Source organism: Anolis sagrei, chromosome 6 (assembly GCF_037176765.1).
Source record: "Anolis sagrei isolate rAnoSag1 chromosome 6, rAnoSag1.mat, whole genome shotgun sequence".
NCBI lineage: Eukaryota > Metazoa > Chordata > Lepidosauria > Squamata > Dactyloidae > Anolis > Anolis sagrei.
Genome location: NC_090026.1, coordinates 99,992,970 through 100,015,516, shown reverse-complemented (window position 1 = coordinate 100,015,516; position 22,547 = coordinate 99,992,970). Strand labels below are relative to the sequence as shown.

Genomic DNA, 22,547 nt, shown 5'->3' with positions numbered 1-22,547 from the left:
GAAGTGGTCCCCCTCACAGCCCCAAGAACCTCCTCCACGGTCTCAGGAAGAACAAGCCGAAAAGAATCCCACAAAATTGGACAAGTCTCCTCTGGCACTGCGATGAAATTGGAATCAAGCTCAAGACGTATCTGGGCAACCTTGCCTGCAAAATGGTGTGTGAAATCGCAACACCGAGCTGCTGGGTCGTCAGAGATCTCGTCCACCACAGGTGGGTGGAGGAGCTCCCCAACAACCCGAAACAGCTCTGATGACCTATTTGCTGCAGACGCTATCCGGGCGGTCGTGAAAGATTCCCTGGCCGCCCGTACAGCCACGGAGTATGCCTTAAGGGAGGCCTTAGCCCGTGCTTGATCAGACACGTCCCGAGATTTCCTCCACTTGCGTTCTAGCCCCCTTCTCGTATGCTTCATCACAGCCAACCCCTCGGTGAACCAGGGAGACGGCCTGTCATGACACAACTTAAACTTAAACTCGCTTCAGAGAGGGTTTAAGGGCCCTTTCACACAGCTGATTAAAATTCCACATTTTCTGCTTTAAACTGAAATATATGGCAATGGGATCTCAGAATCCTTCCACACAGCCATATAACCCAAAATATCAAGTCAGAAAATCCCACAATATCTGTTTTGTACTGGATAATATAACAGTGTGGACTCAGATAACCCAGTTCAAAGCAGATATTGTGGGATTTCCTGCCTTGGCATTCTGGGTTATAGGGGTGTGTAAGGTCCCTAAGTCCCAATACCTCCACCCAAAATACGGGCTTTCCTGGGTGTGTGTCCCCATGGCATCCCAAAAACCTTTGGGATGGCGTCAGGACATCCTCCCCCCCCCCCCCCCCCCACCAAGCCTTAAAAGAAAATAAAAACTTACTGGGTCACTGTGAGGCAGCCCTGGCAGCCCTCCTGGTATAAATGATGCCCCAGGAGGTGGGGAAGGGAAGCAGTTTGCCCCTTCCCCCCCAACATGCCGCCACCTCTTGGTATGTCATTTTTACATGCCAGGAGGGCTGCTAGAGTAGCCTCATGGCAACCCAGTAAGTTTTTATTTTCTTTTAAGGCTTTGGGGAAGGGGTTGGGAAGGGAGGTGCCCTCCTTGCTTCTCCTGGTTCATGAGGCGCAAATAAACAAATTGGACTGTGAGGACAGACTACTGGGACTGTAGAAGCTGTCCCAGTAGTCTGTCCTCACAGGGCCCACACCCCCATTAGACCTGGATCTTTCAGGAAGGCCCGGGTCTAATGGGCTATCTAAATAATTCCATACAAAGCAGGGGTTACCTACTTTGTCTCAAATTATTCCTCTTTTATCTAAGGAGTCATTTGGACTCCTCAGGTACAAGTCCGGCAGGGCCCGCATTTTTGTTCCTGTCTGGAAGGGTCCTGAGAGAGTACTGGATTTTAGTATAGGGAGTACAAGATTAAAATGTTTCTTTGAAGGCCAGCAGTTACCATGAGATAAATGTTGGGTCACATAGAAGAGATTTTGTTATCTTGAGGTACTGTGGCTTTAGTTTAATGCTGTTGAAATGAAACAGTCCTGAAGTGCGCTATGTAGATCCAGTTGTGGATTGTTCAGAAGTTCTGTTTAATCCATTAGGTATCATAATGCCTCTGGAAAAGAATGGAACAATGACTGTGCTACTTATGAGCTTATGGACGCAAGCTGAATTATGGAAGTTAAGGAAAATATGAGAAGGATCGTGTATACATTTTATGAGATTGTGCACATTTTTAAAACTGCAAAATAATGGCAGGCACACACATTCATCCTTAATGAAGCTCTATGTGCATAAGCATCGTTCCATTTATATTACTTGCTCAAACAGAAATAATGTGAACAGGAAGAACATTAACCAAACACTGAATTGAATTTTGGCCCAAGCAAGCATGCAAACATAGGTTTGCAACCTGAGCATATTGGCTAATAGTGCCACTCCATACCACATGTAAATTCAATGGGACTTAAATCTGGAAAAGCATAGGTTGTGTTGTAAGCAACTGCATTATAAACGGCAAAGCTTTATATGTTTCAGTGGTCGTGAAACTAGTCAAAGCTACTGCATATTTTCGTCCACTTTACAATAGAGGGGTTACAATACTGCTATGAGTATTTCTGATATCATGTACAAGATAAGCTGGTGCTCTCTAAATCTTTTAGATGTTTGAACAATGGAGTCCGCATTTGTCCATATTTGATCTGATGTTCATTATGTGTAACATTTCCAAATAAGACCAATAAAATAACACATTTTTAGAAGATCAATTTAATGGCTGCTGATCAATTTTCCCATGTACAGTACTTTTTGTATAGGGGCAGGGTTTCAAAGGAAAATGTAGTATGAAAAAATATACTTATGTACATCTTTCAGTGCTTGTTCTTATTGAATTCCCCTATAATTCACTGTGACACTTTGCTAGCTACTCTTTTCTAAAAGAGCCCTGAGATACAAGAACTTGTGGAGTAAGCTTTAACGTATTCCCCCAAATACTGGTCCTTATTCACCAGGAGAGTCCTGTTGACAAGCAGATATTCTTGACTCTTGATGTGCAGAATGCAAATGCAGGGTCATCAGCATTTCTGTGCCTTTCTTTAATTGCAGCTCCTATACATGCATTAAAGAAAGGCCAGAAAGTAGCAATTAATGCAGAATACTTTGGACTGTAAGTCTCATAATTCCTTCCCTTTGGAGCTGCTACCTCGGGCTATTGAGAGTTGCACTCCAAGATCTGGTGAAGCAAAAGTTGCTCACTTTGTCTTAGACCATCCTTAGCTACTAAATGTAGACATACCGATAAAATTCCATCTATGCACCTGCATATATATATATATAGCATTAAGAGCTTCAATTACTGTTCCTCTTGGCAGCGTATGGCCCAATTGGAGAGCCTGCTTCATCTTTCAGTGAAGGAATAAACACCCCTTTTTAAGACCCCTGGCCACTGGTCAGTAATTTGATGCATCTTTCCGTTTGCTGGTTTTACAGTGCTTACCAGTTTCGAGTATTGCTTGTGGAGAATGGAGGCACCTGGAGAATATTTTCATTTCCAAATAATAATAATGCCATATTCTAACTTGCTTATATTTCTTAAAGACTGACATAGGCAGTACTAAAATTTAACAATAAGCATGGAATTATCACCTGCAGTGAAGCTATTAGCTATGAAGATAAACATGCTCTACAAAATCTATGGAATGCATTTTAAAAATCAGTAGGTGTGGTACAGATGTAGCACTTGTAACAACACAACATTTGGAATTATTCTAGTATTCTTGATCAAACTCTAGAAATTACTTCACTTTCTTCTGGAAGCTTGAATTCTCTGTAAGTGAACAGAACAGAAAATTATATGTTACCTAAGAAAAATACATCTACTAAATTTGCAGAATTTCATAATAACAGACTGTACTACTCCATATTATGTTGTTGTAAATATTAATACCTTCCTGGCAGAGCTTTATGTAAACAATCTTAAACTTTTTATGGAAAAGAGAGATAAAATTATTTTAAATTAATAACATCCAGAAATACACAACTTTCTAAATATACCACAGTTGTAGTCATGTTACAGGTAGTATAAATCTTTATATAAAAACTCTGCTACTTTTACTAGCAAATGATTCCTTATTGGAGAGCTTATTATTAGTATGACCTACTTGGGTTATCCTTGTGCACAGGCTGCCCGGCACTCCCATTCTGTCTCAAACCTATTTTGGTTGCCACCACAGCCTCCATACCAAAACCGGGCACATGAATTTGAATCTTTGGAATAATACCACTTCACTTCATAATTTTGACAATCTCCGATTTTCAGTGGTTCATGGCACTTGGAATCTGAAAAGGAAATAGCAAAACCTTTTTTCAGATGAGATATGGTTCATTTTTTTTTTTAAGCACTCTGTTTTTGGCCTTATCTGCAACAGCAAATTAGGTTGATTTCAGCATACATGCAACAAGACCTTCAAAAAGTGTCACTGAGCTTTTGGGAAAAGACTACAAAATTATTGTTGAAGTTGACCTCATGGGGAGGTTGAGGGACAAAATTACGGATTTTTATACGACTCATGGATAAGTCAAGTGTTATGCGCCAGCATTGCCATTAGTCTCCACTGTTGCCATTTTTCTGTCTAGGCATTCAAAAAAGCCTTTAGCCACTCGACTCAGAAAATGAGAGAATTCCTTTATCAAAATGGAACAATTCCCTTCTCTGCATAAATTAGCAAAAGATGAGAGCATAGTCCAACCCAAGAGTACCTAAAAGAAGCACAAATAATTTCCACTCTCTTGGTGCTCTTTTGAGGGGAAGCACCAACGAACTATCCTTGCCATTTTCCTATCCTAGCATTCAAAAAGGCTACAAGTGGCACCATAGAGGAGACAGGAGAGGGGATTGGTGCTTATTTTATGTTCTCCCAGGAGAGACTACACTACACGCTGACCGTTCGCCATTCTACTCGGAGCAGGGCTTCTTAGACTTTTCCACTCGCAAACCCATTCTGCCTGACAAGTTTTTATGTGAGCCTGGTTATATATGTATATAAAATAAGTAGAAAAACCAAACATTTACTGATAGCAAATTAATATTTGTAAGGGTTGCTAAACAGGCTGATTTTATTTATTTATTTATTTATTTTTGACGTACAGCTGAAGCATCTTCTGCAGAGTCCACTGTAAACACTGCTCAACAGATTCATGTACATGTCTAGAACAGCCTCTATGTAAGCCACCTTGAGTCCCGTTCGGGGTAGAGAAAGGCGGAGTATAAATAAATGCAGCAACATTCAACAAAATGCAGCAAAAAAAAAAACCCACAAGAAAATCCACACATCTGCCCACACTAAGATCCCTACAGGCCATGTTAACTGGCAACTGAAGTAAAATATGAGTCAGAATATATACCTGTGACTGTAACATTCTCACTTTTCTTCTCCAGTATGATTTTTATCAACTTTGCCTGAAGAAGACAGTGAAACTTTGAAAATTGGCATGATATATTTTAGTGCATTTTGGTTGGCAAAATTTTCCAATTTTTCAAATATAACAAAAATGTCCTTAATTATGTTTAAAACAACCCATGAATGCTATGCTCCATTAACCTTACCCGTTTTAAAACACTTATCAGAAAGTATACACCAGAACTTGAACCGTTTGAAAGTCTTTCTGCTCTTTAGTGAGGCCATAACTCACAACTACCACATTAACTGGAAGTTACTGTTTTGGTCCATTCTATGCCTTTCCCCTTCCAGTATTAGATCTCTTGCAATACCTATTACTCTGTGAAGCTGTGCACTGGCTGTGTCCGGTTGCAGACCTCTAGTTAAATCAGAGGAGACAGAAGTCTCTGGACTCAGTGTACTGAATTCCCAATATCCTTTTTGGTCATAAAGAGAAGGGATGGCAGGTTTCCTGTAACTGTCAGGATCATATTTAGGAGCAGCTGTGGTACCATACTGATCCCAGTCAATACGTGATGCTACTCTCTCACCAGGTATTCTTGGACGATGTACCTACCAAAAGAAAGATAAATAAATATTCAAATGCCAGTGGTAAAACAAACAACGGGATCAAAACTGAGGATTTCTCCCTGGAAGACATAGGGTGTGGCAATGATCTGTGGGTCCCTATCTCTATATAAATGATATTCTAACGAAATACTTACAGGCTCCGTTACTTCTGGTTTGTGTGGAAGGATGCCTGTCTCTGGAGTACCAGCTATGGCAAACTGACCAGTGTTTTCACGTCTTGTTTCAGATCCAGGAGAAAGTGCTGAACTGAGCACTTCGGTGATATAGACACTGAAATCACTCTCACAAATTTGTTTGAATACTTTATTCTCAAGAGCTGGAAGATGTGCAGAAGGACAAATCAGTTAGATGGAAATGGATACAAAACAGAGATTGGGCTTAGATGGAAAAGTGGCAGATCTTTCGGTTTAAACATAGATCAAATAGGTTGGAAATGTTTCTTCTTTTTTTAAAGGGCAACTCGCAGAACATTCTAGCAGCATTGTAATTACTATCTAAAACAGAGTTTCTCAACCTGGGGGTCAGAATCCGGGGGGGGGGGTCACAAGGGGGATGTCAGTGGGGTTGCCAAAGACCATCACAAAACACAGTATTTTCTATTGGTCATGGGAAGTTTGGCCCAGTTCTATCGTCGGTGGGGTTCAGAATGCTACAACTTCAAAATGTCCTGGTCTATTTTCTCCAAACCCCACCAGTGTCCACATTTGGGCATATTGAGTATTCGTGCCAAGTTTGGTCCAGATCCATCATTGTTTGAGTCCACAGTGTAGGTGAACTACAACTCCAAAACTCAAGATTAATGCCCACCAAACCCTTCCTGTATTTTTGTTGGTCACCAGAGTGCCAAGTTTGGTTCAATTCTATCATTGGTGGAATTCAGAATGCTCTTTGATTATAGGTTAACTATACATCCAAAATCAATCCCCCCTCCCCAACCCCACCAGTATTCAAATTTGGGCGTATCAGATATTTGTGCCGAATTTGATCCAGTGAATGAAAATGCATCCTGCATATCAGATATTTTCATGATGATTCACAACAGGAGCTAAATTACAGTTATGAAGTAGCAACGGAAATAATTTTATGCTTTGGGGGTTGCCACAACATGAGGAACTGTATTAAGGGGTCACAGCATTAGGAAGATTGACAAACACTGATTTAAAATATTTCAGAAAATCTTACCTTGCAGTGTTATGAAATCATCTATCTGGTAAACATGCTCAATGTCAGGATCCGAAGCAATGAGATCCATTTCTTTCCGAAAACTGTCAAAATTGGGATCACTTTTTTGAACCACCCCAATTACGAATATTTCTATGTTGTTTGCATGGGCATCCTTCACCACCGCCTCCAAAGTGTTGGGATCACGCCGATCTGCTTGCCCATCTGTTATCACGATAGCCACTTTTCTCACCCCTGGTCGGGCCGACTTGAATATATTGGTGGCATTCTTGATTGCAGTAGCAGTGTATGTACCTTCTCCTAAGTACTGCATCACATCTATGGCACCTTTCAGGCTTTCCTTGTTAGGATACTGCTGCAGGGTGGACACCACATCAACTTTGTGGCTGAAATTGATGATGCCAACACGGGCTGTTGCTTGGTTAACTGTGACAGCGTCGATCACCGTTTTCACAAACCTTTTGATCCTGTCAAAGTTCTCAGGCCCAACACTTTCAGAGCTGTCAATCACAAATACTAACTCTAAAGGATTTTCCTTGCATTTAACACCACAACCTGAAAGTAAATTGTAGATAGTTTTACAACACATTAAGATATAACTTTTTCGTATTTTGTTCTATTGGTTAATTCACAGTTGTACTGACTCACTGATTCAATTGCTGAATTGTGAATATTGGTCTTAAAGGAGCTGCACTTGCTCACTGCCACTTTCTTTCTGGACTAAATTCAAGACACTGGAAATGACATCTAAAACCTCTCAATTGGTGAACTCCTTGGAGGTCCAATTGGTCCCTACATTGGTTTCTCCTTCATAATCTTTGTGACTCACACAAATGCGCCATCTGCATCTGCCCAATACATCATTCAGAACCTTCTAGAGCTATCATGCAAGGTCACTCTGTGGGCTCCCTTGGATGAGTGGGCAATTGAAACCTAGTCGTAGACAAACATTCAAACCACAGCACCACGCAGAGTACATCATGTACTAAGATGTATAAAATTGAGAAGTTTCTTTTGTTCTTTTTTGTTGTTCCATATGTATATTTCTTTTTTCAATTTTGTGTTTTAGATGTTTTTAAATTGTTCTAAATTGATTATTATTTGTGTACTCTGGCCTGAGATCACATCAAGGTAAAAAGAGTATGTAATATATGTTTTCTGCTAAGATTGCATTCATGTAGTTTTAGACTACAGTAGAGTCTTGCTTATCCAACATAAACTGGCCGGCAGAACGTTGGATAAGCAAAAAATTTGGGTAATGAGGGATTAAGGAAAAGCCTATTAAACATCAAATTACGTTATGATTTTACAAATTAAGTACCAAAACATGATGTTTTTCAACAAATCGACAGAAAAAGCACTTCAATACATGGTAACGTTATGAAGTAATTATGGTATTTATGAATTAGCACCAAAACATCGCAATGTATTGAAACAGCTGTGGATCCAGGCAGGAGGCACACTGCATTGGATAATACAGAAAGTTGGATGAGCAAAGGTTAGATAAGTGAGACTCTTTGTTCCATATAGGATTCTCAGCCATGCAAGACAGTATAAACACATCATTATGGAAGGTTTTATAGGGAAATAATAGTGTCCCTTCAGATAATTGCTTATATTCCCTGCCAACATTCTTCAGTGAAAGCAATGTATATAATTGTTTTTTTCCTCTTACGTAGCTCTTACCACATATCTCCATGATGAGTTTGATTACCTCTTCTTTCTGAAAGAGACCATGCACTTGAATTGAGTTTTAAGATTTGGAAATAAATAATTTTAAAAAGAAATAACAGTTTTCATGATATCGATACTGAAACAGTGTATACTTAAATATGTCTCTGATTGCATGAATAATTTGTACACACACACCAAAGGATTTTTCAGAAATTATGCCAAATTAATGTAAAATGATGTGCAGATCCAGCAAGCAGAACCCCACTTTCCTCAAGTAATGCCTGAAGTGGTGGTTCCTGCACATAGGTCTCCACAAAAGCGGACCTGCAACTCCAATCACTTCCAATTTGTGAGGATACTGGTTGGGAATTATGAGACTTATATTATGGCCACAAGGCTGGGTAGTATGGATTGAAAGAACACTACAGGCTGTTTGACACATTTTTGATGATTCACCATACAGAGGAGCACTTACAGTGAGACCTGCTTCACCTTTGACTCCTGAAAATCCCTGAAAGTTAAAAAACAAGGGCATAAATTAATAAGTATGATTAATAAGTACAATATCTTCTGCAACGCAAAACAAATAAAGGAATATGTTAAGACTTACCCTTGGTCCTGCAGGTCCTGGTTCTCCAATCTCTCCTTTGTTACCTCTCTTTCCTTGATCACCTTTCTCTCCATAATCCCCCTATTTTTAAGCATGTTAAAACACCATGGTTATTGTTTTGCACGATATAATTATGAAAAGATTCATCTTGTTATTGTTCCTGCATAATCAGTTTGAGGTAATTATATGTGCAACTCTTGGTCAGTTATGCCTCTTGGGAACCCATTTCAGTTTCATGCCTTGTTCTTTCAGGGGACTAGTGCTAAAAGCTTAAAAGATACTCGTCATAAAGGAATAAATGTTCAGAATGCACAAAATCAACTCAGATCAGGTTAGCATTTGGCAGGTGGATGGAGATATTTACACAATCTGAACTCTGACTGCAGGAAGGATTGAGGATGTGGTAGTGGTATTCCCTAATTCTGATTCCTTAGGGTCTCCTCCTACAAACCAGCTTGGGCACTGCGGTCAGCAGAGAAGGCCCTGCTCTTGGTCCCACCCCCCATCTCAAGTAAGGCTGGTGGGAACGAGACAGAGGGCTTTCTCCATGACCGCCTCCCACCTCTGGAATTCCCTCCCTAAAGAAATAAAGCTGCCCCCTCCCTCCTCTCCTTAAAAAACACCCCTGAAGACTCACCTTTAATCACTAGCATAAGGAAAGGAGGAGGATTAGATAATGAGAGATCATTACCAGACATCTGGTTGAAAATTATTTCCTATCCGGGCTCTGCTAATCCATGTCAGCCCAGTTATCACTGGCCACAAAACCAACTCACACAATGTTCTGAACAATAGTTGGCTTCTGTAGATAAATGTGAATTGTTTTATGTTCAGTTTTTACATCATTATATAATTTTGTTTGATTACGTTTGCTAAATGTTTTTATATGTGGGGTTTTTGGGAGTGACGATGTTGATACTTGTTTTATGGAGGCAATAAATGTTTGCCGTTGTATGTTGGAATCCGCCCTGAGTCCCCCTGAGGAATTAGGGTGGAATATAAATAAATTTGTTTATTATTATTATTATTATTATTATTATTATTTTACTGACACAAAAACACAGTATGACACAGCAAACGAGATATATATGCTGGATTTCGTAACACAAAATCACAAATCAAATACTTCCCAAGCGTCTAGAACTGTGTGATGTATTTTCGAATGATACGCGCAGATCCAAGTAAGGTGGCCTTTTGCAGTTGACAGATCATGATTTTGTCAATGTTTATTGTTTTCATATGCCAGCTGAGATCTTTTGGCATGGCACCCAGTGTGCCAATTATCACTGGGACCACTTGTACTGGTTTATGCCAGAGCCTTTGCAGTTCGATTTTGAGGTCCTGATAACGGCTGAGTTTTTCCTGTTGTTTTTCGTCAATTCGACTGTCATCTGGTATGGTGACATCAATAATCCAAACTTTTTTCTTTTCCACAATCGTGATGTCTGGTGTATTGTGTTCCAAAACTTTGTCAGTCTGGATTCGAAAGTCAGTATTTTTGCAAGTTTATTTTCCACTACCTTTGCAGGTTTATGAACCCACCAGTTCTTTACTACTGGCAGGTAGTACTTATGACATAAGTTCCAATTAATCATTTGGGTCACATAGTTGTGCCTCTGTTTGTAGTCTGTCTGTGCAATTTTCTTGCAGCAGCTGAGGATATGATCCATGGTTTCATCAGCTTCTTTGCACGGTCTCCATTTTGGGTCATCAACTGATTCTTCTCCTTCTCCTTCTCCTTCTCCTTCTCCTTCCCCTTCCCTTTCTCCTTCTCCTTCTTCTTATCTTCAGAGGTATTTTATCAACACGCATTAGTTGATATGTGATCTATTGAAGCGACAGGCAGTATAACATTTACAGTTTCTTATCTGTATGTAATCCATGTGTCATTACCTGGAGAAGGCCATTTCTACTGTTCTCAGCATTATAGTATTAGATTCTAAAGGAAAAAAATCAATCTATGCTGCTTTAATGGAGGTTGGGGGTCACCTAAACAAATCTTACAGTGAAAAGAAATATTTTAGACAAGCTTAGTTTAGATCCAGTATTATATGATCTTGTTAATCTAATTCTACAGAATCTGTGGAAGAGTATAATCAATGTATGCGATACAGAAGAGGAAGAATTAAGGAGCGGAAATTCTTAGAACTACAAATCAAAAGGCATTGTGCAAGCCTTCATTTTCTGACAATGTTGTAGTATAGGGGGGTGGGAGAAGGAAGATACATGTTGCAAGAATGTAAGGATTACAACTGGAAGATGTCACTGTTGGCAACCCTTATCTAAATAAATGAATGAAACAGGAAATCTGTACGATAAAATGGTCACCAGGAAGGATCCCAAGACATTTCAAGGTAGATATTACGGTTTTTCGCAAAAATGGGCAATCTCTTACCTTAGGACCAGGTAGTCCAACTCCTATGGAGCCTTTTGGGCCTGTTGAACCCTGAATTCCTTGCTCTCCCTGCAAATGGCATTGAAACAGAGCATTAAGTTTTGCAAAAGACTGCATATGCTGGAACACAGGGCAGCACAAGCTCGATTATTTAGGTCATTTTCTGTTTAAATGCACAGCTGCTTCAAATGTCTGCTAGACGAAGGTTTTGGTGTACCCATTTGCCTTCTTAGCAAACATACTGACAACAAACATGCACAACAGTGACAGATGTTTTGCAAGACATCTTATCCCTTTTAATACTTCAGTTTTCCTGTCACTTACATATGGAATTTCTAAATGACATGTTGCCAGAAAAAAACCTTCTGTAGCTTGGTTTTGTGAGTTTTAGCAGTGACAACATTTCCCTAAAAACAGTGTTCCCTAACATGTCCCTGTAAACTGATATGCAGATGTTCTCATCATGAGACAAGCTTAAACAATAGGAAACAGCATTTTATTTTAGGATTCCAAATCTTCCAAAAGTTCCAGAGTTTTATTAGTGCAAGGAATGACAGAATTCTGGTATTTCACTGAATGCTGACTGAGGACCTTTTTCATCCTTGGATAGGCCTGGACATCTTTCGCCTTTGCTTGTATTTTGAAACAGAACAAAACTTAATGTATACACACTTTTATCCTTTATATCTAGTTTGAGATTTATTTTTTCACATGGCCAAAAAAAGAATATAAAATATACAAAACTGCAACATTACAAAAAAAAATCTTGTTCATTTGAAGATTTGCCTTGAGAGAGCTTTGAAATCTCAATAATCTCTCTATTTACAAGAATGTTGATTGAAATAACTGCATAATGAAAGGGAAGGGGACCATTTCCAAAATGTTTCTTCAGCATTTAGTTTCTTACCTTACTTCCTTGTATAGACTCTCCTGGAGGACCCAGTGCACCTGGCAAACCTTTTTGTCCTATAACGCCCTGTGTTTAAAATGCCATAAATTAAAATGAGAGAAAGAATAATTTAAGATTACAACATGGCTAGGGCCAACTGCCATTGAACTTTATCCCGTGCCCTCTCTCCATTGTTACAGCTCTGTACCTATCTCATTCCCTTGTCCTATAGTTTACAGCCAGGCCACGTTACAGCAACTTACTGCCATTGGTTGATGATTTTACTGAGTTTTGGCTGGTATTTTATATGCATATGTGTTTTACTTATTGTATTTTATAGTGTTTATTTTATGTTCTGTTTTTAGGGACCTTGTGCCGTGTGTAAGCTGCGCCGAGTCCATTCAGTAAGATGGTAAAATTATTATTATTATACTGCCCTGACCTTGGAGGGGGGGGGGGGGGGGGAGAGGCAGTATGTGCTGAATTTCATCCCCTTCTACACTGCCATTCCCTTTTCTTTTTCGTAATGTCGTAATTGTAAGTCTATGGGCAGGTTGCTCTTTTACTTGTAAAGTGCCTTGTACCGTGATGGTGGTATATAAATAAATGACAATAACAAATCCAGAAAGAGGTCAGAACGTCCCAGGTCTAGAAAAGTTTGATGTTGTAACATTGGGGGCTTCTATACCGGTGGGGCAGTGAATCTGGTCTGTTTTAATCCAGTTTTGAAGAGATAGCAATGGTGCTGAATCTATACTGAAGAAAGGCTTAGACATCTTGGACAGCTCTATTAAAGTTTGGATTACAGCTCAAAGCAGATTAATTACCAACTGACATGGACTACACCAACTCTCTTGGTTAAATTAAAATTATATTTTTTTACATTTGAAAAGAATGATTTAATTCTAATGTATTACTTTAAATATTGTTATTTCCAAGGTCTGCTACAGAGATCTGAAACATGTATCTATAAGGAAGGATTTTAACTCACCTTGGGACCAGGTATTCCTACTCCCCTTGGTCCAGAAGGCCCTGGGGGTCCTCTTGGTCCTTGTTCTCCCTAAGGAAAAGACAGAAAGACTTTCAACATAGTCACTGACATTTCATAGATGTAAATGGGCAGACATGCTTGATTTCAGCACAAAGGGGTAGAAGTATTACAAGGCATTCCACTCATACCAGTTTACCATTGCCAGGCACTTCCCATAAGGAGTAATAACTACAAGCCATATTAATGGTTATACCAAAATTATAGTATATATTCATTTGTTTATGCAATATATTAGTTTGTCAGCATTATTTCAAGATAGAGAGAACAGCTACATTGGGACAAAGACTAATTTTGGCTCATAAGGAACCTAGCAAGATCACACTAGCATGTCACTCTTGGCCCTGAATGACTGTGGCATCACTTCCAGATTCATTTTTGTCTGATCTGGAACTGCATTTGTAGAGTTTTTGAGGTGGGGATTAGGAAAGGGAAGAAAAGAGTCAAACCACCTTATTGTACAGTGACTTCAATGGCTTTTTGAATACTTGGGGCCAAAATGCCCCAAAGGATTTGTGGATGTTGAGTTTGTATTGTAACGGAAATAATAAAAAATCCAAAATAAAAAAGGAAAATAGCATAGACCACAAAAAAGGGTGACTTAGGCCTCACCAGTATAAAGCTATATTACATAGATAATCAATTAAGCTATATAGCGGAAGGTATAACAAATCTAGGAGACTTGGAATGGTTAGAAGAAAGTGATAAAGGAATGGATTTGAGGTTGAAATATATTTTTTACATAGATAAAAATGAAAGATACAAAAAACTGGCATAAAAAGCTAAATAATCTTTCTCTGAAAAAATGTATGACTATATGAATGAAATCTATATAAATAAAAATGTAATGTTTGTTTGTGAGATTAACATAACTTAAAAGCCACTGGATGAATTGACACCAAATTTGGCCACAAGACACCTGTCAGGCCAATGAGTAACCATCACTCATAAAAACAAAACAACAACAACAACAACAAAAACAAACAGTTGAAAAGACTTTAAAACCCAAAAAATCTAAAAGACATTACAGCGTGTAAAGAACGTATCAATGCCACCAATAAAATGTAAAGACGTGGTGTTAATCCCACCAAAGGGGACCACCAAAAATGTAAGAAAGTTCCTAGACTGCTATTAAATTAAACTGCCACCAATAAGTTTAGAGACGCTGGTCTTAAAGTCTCTATTTATCCCTATTTGCGTTGTGAGGTAACTTTGGTAGAGTGGAATGCACCGAACGTAAAATCAATGGAGGAGGCAGATTTAAAATACAAAGAGAACAAGTTTATTATTAAACAAAGCGTAATTGTTGCAATATTGAGATGTTGAGCTTGGCATATGCTTGATGGTTACAAAATGGCTTGGTTGAGATACATTCAGGCTTTAGATGTTACAATCTTATAAACTCCTTCTTGAGTGAAGTGCTTTATTATTTCAGTGTTCCCTGTTGTGAATATTCACACTGTTTGTCCTATACCGGATCAAACCACTGATCTCCAGTCTTCCACTACTGGCGATCCTAAAACCCCCTCTGTTAGATTCTTTTTAACTCAAGCAATCTAACGAGGTTTCCCTTCAGCTCCCTTGCTGAAGAAATATTCACAAACACTAAAACTAACTGAATCTATACTGCTTCACACCACAGAGCCCTAACTGTCTCTGCTCCTCCTCTCAGGGTCTCATCCTCCTGACTGAGCTACTTTCTCAGAGTCCCTATCCTGACTCTGCTACTCTCCTCAGGGTCTCTTCCTTCTGACTAAACTACTTTTCCAGAGTCCTATCTGACTCTGCTCCTCCTCTCAGGGTCTCATCCTCCTGACTGAGCTACTTTCTCAGAGTCCCCATCCTGACTCTGCTACTCTCCTCAGGGTCTCTTCCTCCTGACTGAAAATTAACTGTCACTTTCAAACCTTTTTCTCCTTAAGCTCCGCCCACCTCCTCTTCTTGCCTTGTCACCATGGCAACCTATCTCTCACAGCTAGGACATGGCAACCAATGTAAAACATAAATACAGTTTAAACACATTATAAATAACACTTTATAATAAACATATCTCTACACAGCGCATGTGCGAAAACGAATCCAGGGTACCACCCCCTCCATTTCTATTTGAGCCAAGTGTTAATATTGCAGTTGTCCACCTGGATTACCTTTGAATAGCATAGCACCTAAAAAGCCTGGCTTCTACCAGCCAGCAGGAAACCTTTGGTGGGAGGAGTTCCTTAGCCCAGATTGTTTCATGTCTGGAAATCTTCTGTTTTCTGAGGGCCACAGTAATGCATGGCTGGGTACAGATAGTATAAAATAAAGTTGTTCCTAGGTATTTCACTACTAACATCAGTAGTGATCTTAGAAAAAATCCCAACAGTGTGAAAACATAATAGAAATTCTGCAATAGTAATTTTAAAAAAATTAAATAAAAAATAAATGGGAAAATGTCTTTAATGTTTAAAGAATGTTTAAGAAGGCATCAGGTATGCCCCTTTGAAAGGGGCCTTCTGCAGTGCAAGCACCACTACCAACCACTGAGAAGAATGGTTCATATACAGCTTTCTGCTGTGCCCAATGTGGCCAAGATCCCCAAAGAAAGGCCTCAGGTAAAGATCCATTATTTACCATATGAGGGTTTCACTAAAAAAAGCCCCTTTGTAAAGGATTGTTTGGGTGAAAGAAGAAATAGGGGGAAATAACCCTCTAATACTTAGTTCATTTAATGTCTCCTGTCCAGATGGTTTTCCTTGCACATTCAATCATGTGGTGGGAAAACCTGCCAGGAGGGCAATTTGGAGCAATTTCCCAGCTCCACAACACTTCTAAACATCTACACTAATAGTTCCTTTCACAAATTAAATAAATAAGAAGAAATGTATAACAAAACAGAGATTTAAATAATGGGACAGCTGTGAATAGCTGTTGAAAAATAGCTTCATCTACTTGGAAGAGACAAAGGCCTGCTGCATCCAGAGGGGTCACCACCTTGCAGCCCAAAAGGAAAAATGAACTTTGAAACATGGAACATACGGACATCGTTGGACAACACAGATAGTGAATGCCCTGAACTCAGGACTGCTATTATAGCAAGGGAGCCGGGACGCTTTAACATTAATATAGCAGCACTTCAGGAAACCCAGAGAGCAGGAGATGGACAGCTGAAGGAAGAAAAAGGAAAAACGGCTCCAAGAAAAATGCAGAGAACAAAATCAACTTCTGTACATGGTGCAGCATTTTTCCAAAAGAAACAGAGTGTTTGGGACATTCATAGGGAGACCAAGATGCTTGTCTATAAAGTTTGACCTCCTCACTCTGTTATACATCTGCGAAACATGGGCTGTCTACAGACGTTGCACTCAACTATTGGAACAATTTCATCAGCATGGCCTCCAAAAAATCCTGCAAATCTCATGGGAAGACAGGCAGACAAATGTCAGTGTTTTGGAAGAAGCAAACACCACTAGCATAGAAGCGATGATCCTCCACCATCAACTCCACTGGACTGGCCATGTTGCTCAAATGTCTGATCACCTTCTCCCAAAGCAGTTACAGAACCCCAACTCAAGAATGGAAAATTCAATGTAAGTGGGCAGGAAAAGAGATTTAAAGATGGGCTTAAAGTCAACCTTAAAAACTGTGGCATAGATACCGAGAACTGGGAAGCCCTGGCCCTTGAGCATTGTAATTGGAGGTCAGATGTTACCAACAGTACTGTGGGATTCGAAGAGGTACACATGGAATTCGAAGAGGCACAAGAGGAAGGCGCGTCAAGCCAACTCTGACCAGAACTGCTTCCTGCCTGGAAATTGATGTCCTCACTGCAGAAGAACATGCATGTCAGGAATAGGTCTCTACAGACTACCAAGATCCTACACTTGGAAGGCAGTCATGCTTGGACATGAGTGATCACCAATGATGGTGATGATGTGCATTGGAAACCTACTGCTGATTCTGGCTACTCTGTGCAGGTACATGTGCAAAGCATAGATATGTGTACAGTCAATTAATATACTAAGGGTAGTATTTTGCTCCTACACTGTGTGCCCTTACGTATGAAAAGGCACATGAGTGAAGGAACCCAAACACTGCAAACTAAGCCGACTTTGGCTATTGGTGCTTAAAAGCACAGATATGCCACATGACACCAGCAGGTGGTGGCAGAGGATCCATAAACTTCCATATGAGTTTTTTTGCAGGTGGAAAGCAGTGTATCCACCCATCAGCACATGCACTTTGTGGGCTTTAATTCTTTGCAGAACTACTTGGGAATAAAATGAGGCCCAAATACCTTAAAGTCACCAGATTCTATCTTGTAATTTAAACTCTGCCTGGATTAGTACTTCAATAAGAGACCAACAACAAATGCCAGGTGATTTAGACTGCATATCAATGGAAGTAATTGCAAAAGCACCTCGGAGTATTCCTTGCCTAAGAAAACCCTGATACACATGTTATCCAATGAAGGACAACCTAATATTCTTTGTGGAGAGATAATGCAAGGTATAAACAAGCATAATAATAATAATAATAATAATAATAATAATAACTTGGCCTGCACTTAAACACAATCGCCGCTGACAAAATTACCATCTGCCAGCAGCAGAAGGCCACCTTACTGGGATCTGCACGCATCATTCGCCGATACATGACACAGTCCTAGACACTTGGTAAGTGTCCGACATGTGATCCAATACAACAGCCAGCAGAGTGATGTTGTCCGCTGTGGACCCATCTTGTTGTGTTTCAAATAATATACTAGGTGATTTAGACTGTATATCAGTGGATATCAGCTTCTCAAGTTGCTCTTGACGTGACCAAAAAAAAAAAAGCTTAAACATGATATTCTTCTTGTGATTGACTCACCCAGGGACTATGTTGGTGGTTTTGGTCATGGCTCCTTTACTGAGTTAGGAGGTTGGTTGTTTCTCCTGTCGTAATCCCTTGAGCTGATAGTGTTCTTAAAACTTGGTGTTTGAATGGCATTTACTTGTATAGTATATTCAGTTGTGACCTTAGTCCTGCTCCTTTGTCCTCAATGCCTACCCTATGTACAACAAAACCTATCCCTATAGTTATCATAAATCCCACAGGCAATTTTGTGTGAATTGGGCCTCTTGTTATATAAAATTCCTCCTCCCTGTTCTTCACATATGTGAACCATATCTCAAGGCCAGAGAACAGAGCTCCAATTGAGCTCTGAGGAACATTCTGAAACGGCGAAGCTTCGTGGCATTCCAACTTGACTTGTATGTAAAATTATTACTAGAGGGCTCTTCAGTTAAACAAAGCTGGTTTAAAATACGTGCAGAATGGAGCAGTGTAATTTCAATTAGGCATGACAGTTGGATGGGGAAATGACCCTTGGGCATGATTACCCCTTCCTTTCAAAATGTCATGAATCCTTTCCCCCAAAATGAAACACTGCCACATTTCTCAAAGCAGAAATAACAGCAATTTGTATACTGCATTCCACAGATTTTAATGTTTCAGGCAGGAGCAAGAACTCTGTTAGTGATTTTAAGCACATAAATATGGCTTATGTATTCATATATTTGTTTTTGGAAAAGGTGCAAAGGTCTATTCTGTAGCCCTTTACACAATACCCAAAATCTCCCTCCTCCAGCGATGTTCAGGGGGGGGGGGGGAGAGAAGAACTGCTGGTGTTGCTTAATGAGACAGTGAAGGGAGGCAATTTTAACCATGAATTGAATATTCCCTACCTAAGAAAATAATAATAAATAATCACACACTTTAGTTATATTCCGCTTTATCCCCCCAGAGGGACGCAGAGTGGATTACAGTACACATATAGGCAAACATTTAATGTCTTTTACACAATGAACAATGACATACAATACACAGATCATGTAAAGTGTCTGAAGGTGATGCTCAGTTCTGGCCTTGTACCATTTTCCATGCTGAGGAGCCTGCTGTTGTAGACATCTCCAATCTTTTTGCCGGCATGTCTACATGGGGTGCCTTTTACCTTCCCGCAGAGGCGGTACGTATTGATCTACTCACATTGCAAGCTTTCGAACTGCTAAGTTGGCAGAAAGATAGGGAGCTCACCCCAACTTACCGCTTCCAACTGCTAACCCTCTGGTCAGCACCTTTCCCTGCAGCTAAGCTAGAGGTTTAACCGCTGTGCTACCATGGCTGATATGAAATCCATTAGGTCACCATACGTTGACAGACAATTGGTGCTGTTTGTAATATAGTGTGATTTGAGCTTTGGGCTAGGACACTAGAAGACCCGGTTTGAATCTTCTTTTGACCATAGAAATTTACTGGGTGACCTTGGGCAACTCACACTCTCAGCCTCAGAAAAATACGAAGACAAAGGATCTCTGAACAAATCTTGTCAATACAATCCCATGATAGAGTCACTATGAGTCAGAGATGACTTGAAGGCCCAGAACAACAATAAGCAGGTACATATTACTACAGCACATAATACCTTTGGTCCTGGATCACCTGATCCTTTAAGGCCTCTTGGTCCCTGAACTCCAGGCAATCCTCGAGGGCCCTGTAATGAAAAGAAGTCAAACTCACAAAAAAGACAGGGGATACTGAGATTTTTATCTTAGTTTAGAATTAATTCAGCAGACTTGGAGAGGTCATAGCTCACTGCCAGCACATTTGTTTTACAAACAGGATCTGTTAAAAACATTTTGCTTACTCAAGCACAGCAGCAAAGGTCTCCATTTGACTACCCACCCAAGACAAGCTAAAACAGAGATTTCCAACCTTTGGTCTTCCGGGTGTTTTGGATTTCTGCTCCCACAATTCCTCATAGCTGGAAAGGTGGCTGGGATATCTGGGAGTTAAAATTCAAAACATCTGGAGGACCAAAGGTTGGGAACCACCGAGCTAAAGCAACCAGGTTATTTTGCCCATGAAACAGAAAATCCCTAAAGAACCATTCCTTCTTTAGCAATAAAAATACTATAAGAACAATACTATTTCTTGACCTTTAGTCACCTATCTATGTAAAATTGGAAAAGACCTCCATCTGAAATCCTGGAGAACAATATCAAATTGATAGACTGTGGCTGTGGATATGATAGCTTTATATTTATAGCTTTTTGAAGCAGGGGGCAAAGAAGCAAAATAATCTATTTTAAGATTTTGAGAACTTACAGATGGACCTGGAAAGCCATCTCCTTTTGCCCCAGGAGCTCCTGGTGATCCAATTAAACCTGGAGCGCCCTGAAAACAAATTTGAAAATTAATATGAATCTGACATCATTAGTGAAAAAGATGAATATTCACATGTGCCAATCAACCAAAGCATGGCAATATGGAATCATATTGTATTCCTGTTGGAAATAAAATGAGATTGGTGGAAGCTACTATTAGAGATGACAAAGCATTCACAGTGCAGCTATTAACAGGAAGTTTACAGGTTTGAGTGAGGCAATACTATGAGCAAGTTGGTTTACAGTGGTGATTCCCAACCTGTAGTCTGTGGACCACCAGTAGTCTGCAAGAACTAAAATATGGTACGCGGTCTCAACATTACTACACCATTACAACAAGAGTGACTGGTCTCGCTAAACCCTCTTATAGTGCAGAGGCTTACTAAATATGGTTTTCTGTAGGTGAGCAGATCGACTACTAGATGGCATATGTTCTGTATTAGAAACGAGTTGATGTGGTCTATCCAATGCAATTTTCTGAATCAGTACCCCAAATAACCAAACCAAATCTATAGCTGATAAAAAAACTGATTCGTAACCTTTTTGGTATTAATGTTGGAGAGTGGTCCCTGGTCAAGCGGTCCCTAGTCAATTAGTCCCTGGTCAAAAAAAGGTTGGGAATCACTGGTCTACAGAGTGTTACATTTAGAAGATGCCCTAGGGAAGGCCCAGGAAAAATTTAAAACATGTGATCAGATCAGAATGTCTTAGGTTTGATGCCAACTTGGGCTATTTCACTTGACATGTTTTTTTTGTCCACAATGAGATAACATTCTTAATGCATTACAAAAATTTGTGTGCCATACCGATTGATAGATCAATTAATTGGCATGACAGGATTTTTAAACAAAAAAGTTTGTTGCTGTAAAAAACATTGCATTTGCACAAAACAAATATTTGTGGAAAATCTGTTATCCTTCTGAAAAATATAAAGGTGCAAAACGTGAAAAATACTCCAAAATCACTCAAAATTATTTTATCTTATCCAACTATGGAGCAAAATATTAAACTTTCTTGTTCTTGTGCACAAGCATAAAATAAGCAAAGAGTTAAAACCTTTGTCAGGAGGCAGAACAGGGTATTCCCATTTTAATTAAATGGTTTATTAAGCTGTGAACAATTGCATACATACAGACAAGCACAAGTGTTATGCAGATCAGGATAATCTTTTCCCTTTATCTGTCACCCAAACATTTCAATATTTATTTTAGTGCTTTATTATTAGTCACTTACACATTTTTTATATTAAAACTACCTACCTTAGGTCCCACAATTGAAGGTCCAGGATTTCCATCACTTCCAGGAGGTCCGGGATATCCTTGTTCCCCCTGAATATAAACATAATAATACGCTTCGTCATTTAAATATCTGTCCTGTTTAGGAGGGGAGTCTATCTAGTTCTGGTATTTCTTGTTCGGGTAAAAGCACAATCTGGGATAGCAGATATGCAAATCACAGCTATGTGAACATTGCAAAATAGGCAGGATTTGTTACAGCTGACTATGATAAAAATCAATCTATATGAGCCAAAATTAATCTCTGTCCCAATGCAGTTATCCTCCCTATCTTGAAATAATGCTGACAAACTAATATATTGCATAAACAAATGAATATCTACTATAATTTGGGTATAAACACATAGTGTAGGCATTGCTCCTTATGGGAAGTGGATGGCAATGGTAAATTGGTATGAGTGATATGCCTGGTACTACTTCTACCCTTTGTGTTGAAATCAACATGGTCCCCAAAGCAGTGTGGCCACTATCCATGCGAGCTGCAGGATTCTGAAAAGCGAAATCCAAAAAAGAACTACACAAAGTCTAATGGTATTGGGCTTTGTGTAGCAATGGATATCATTCCAATGCAAAAAAAATCCCAGATTCAGTCTTTGGCATCTGCAGGTAAAGCTGGAAATGACTTCTCTCTGAGACCACAGTCAACCTCTGCCAATAAGTATAGTGAAGAGAACAGTGCAACAGTCAGACTTAGTATATAAATAGATTGCTATGTTCCTCTAATCCAGGCACGGGCAAA

The 22,547-nt window shown here is 39.5% G+C and overlaps 1 protein-coding gene across 1 annotated transcript in view; it reads right to left on the bottom strand.

The window, feature by feature from the left end:
• Positions 1-2,245: 2,245 nt before the first annotated feature.
• The window catches only part of COL28A1 (collagen type XXVIII alpha 1 chain), a 68,408-nt gene continuing 48,106 nt past the window's right edge, over positions 2,246-22,547 (bottom strand). Inside the window, exons 23-36 of the mRNA XM_067470288.1 lie at positions 21,773-21,841; positions 20,455-20,523; positions 19,772-19,840; positions 13,270-13,338; positions 12,297-12,365; positions 11,390-11,458; positions 8,995-9,075; positions 8,860-8,895; positions 8,397-8,433; positions 6,711-7,265; positions 5,663-5,844; positions 5,270-5,510; positions 3,660-3,837; positions 2,246-3,325 (exon numbers count right to left, since the gene is read on the bottom strand). Coding sequence (XP_067326389.1) covers positions 3,665-3,837; positions 5,270-5,510; positions 5,663-5,844; positions 6,711-7,265; positions 8,397-8,433; positions 8,860-8,895; positions 8,995-9,075; positions 11,390-11,458; positions 12,297-12,365; positions 13,270-13,338; positions 19,772-19,840; positions 20,455-20,523; positions 21,773-21,841 — 1,719 coding nt within the window. The 3' untranslated portion in view covers positions 2,246-3,325; positions 3,660-3,664. The remainder of the gene's footprint in view (positions 3,326-3,659; positions 3,838-5,269; positions 5,511-5,662; positions 5,845-6,710; positions 7,266-8,396; positions 8,434-8,859; positions 8,896-8,994; positions 9,076-11,389; positions 11,459-12,296; positions 12,366-13,269; positions 13,339-19,771; positions 19,841-20,454; positions 20,524-21,772; positions 21,842-22,547) is intronic.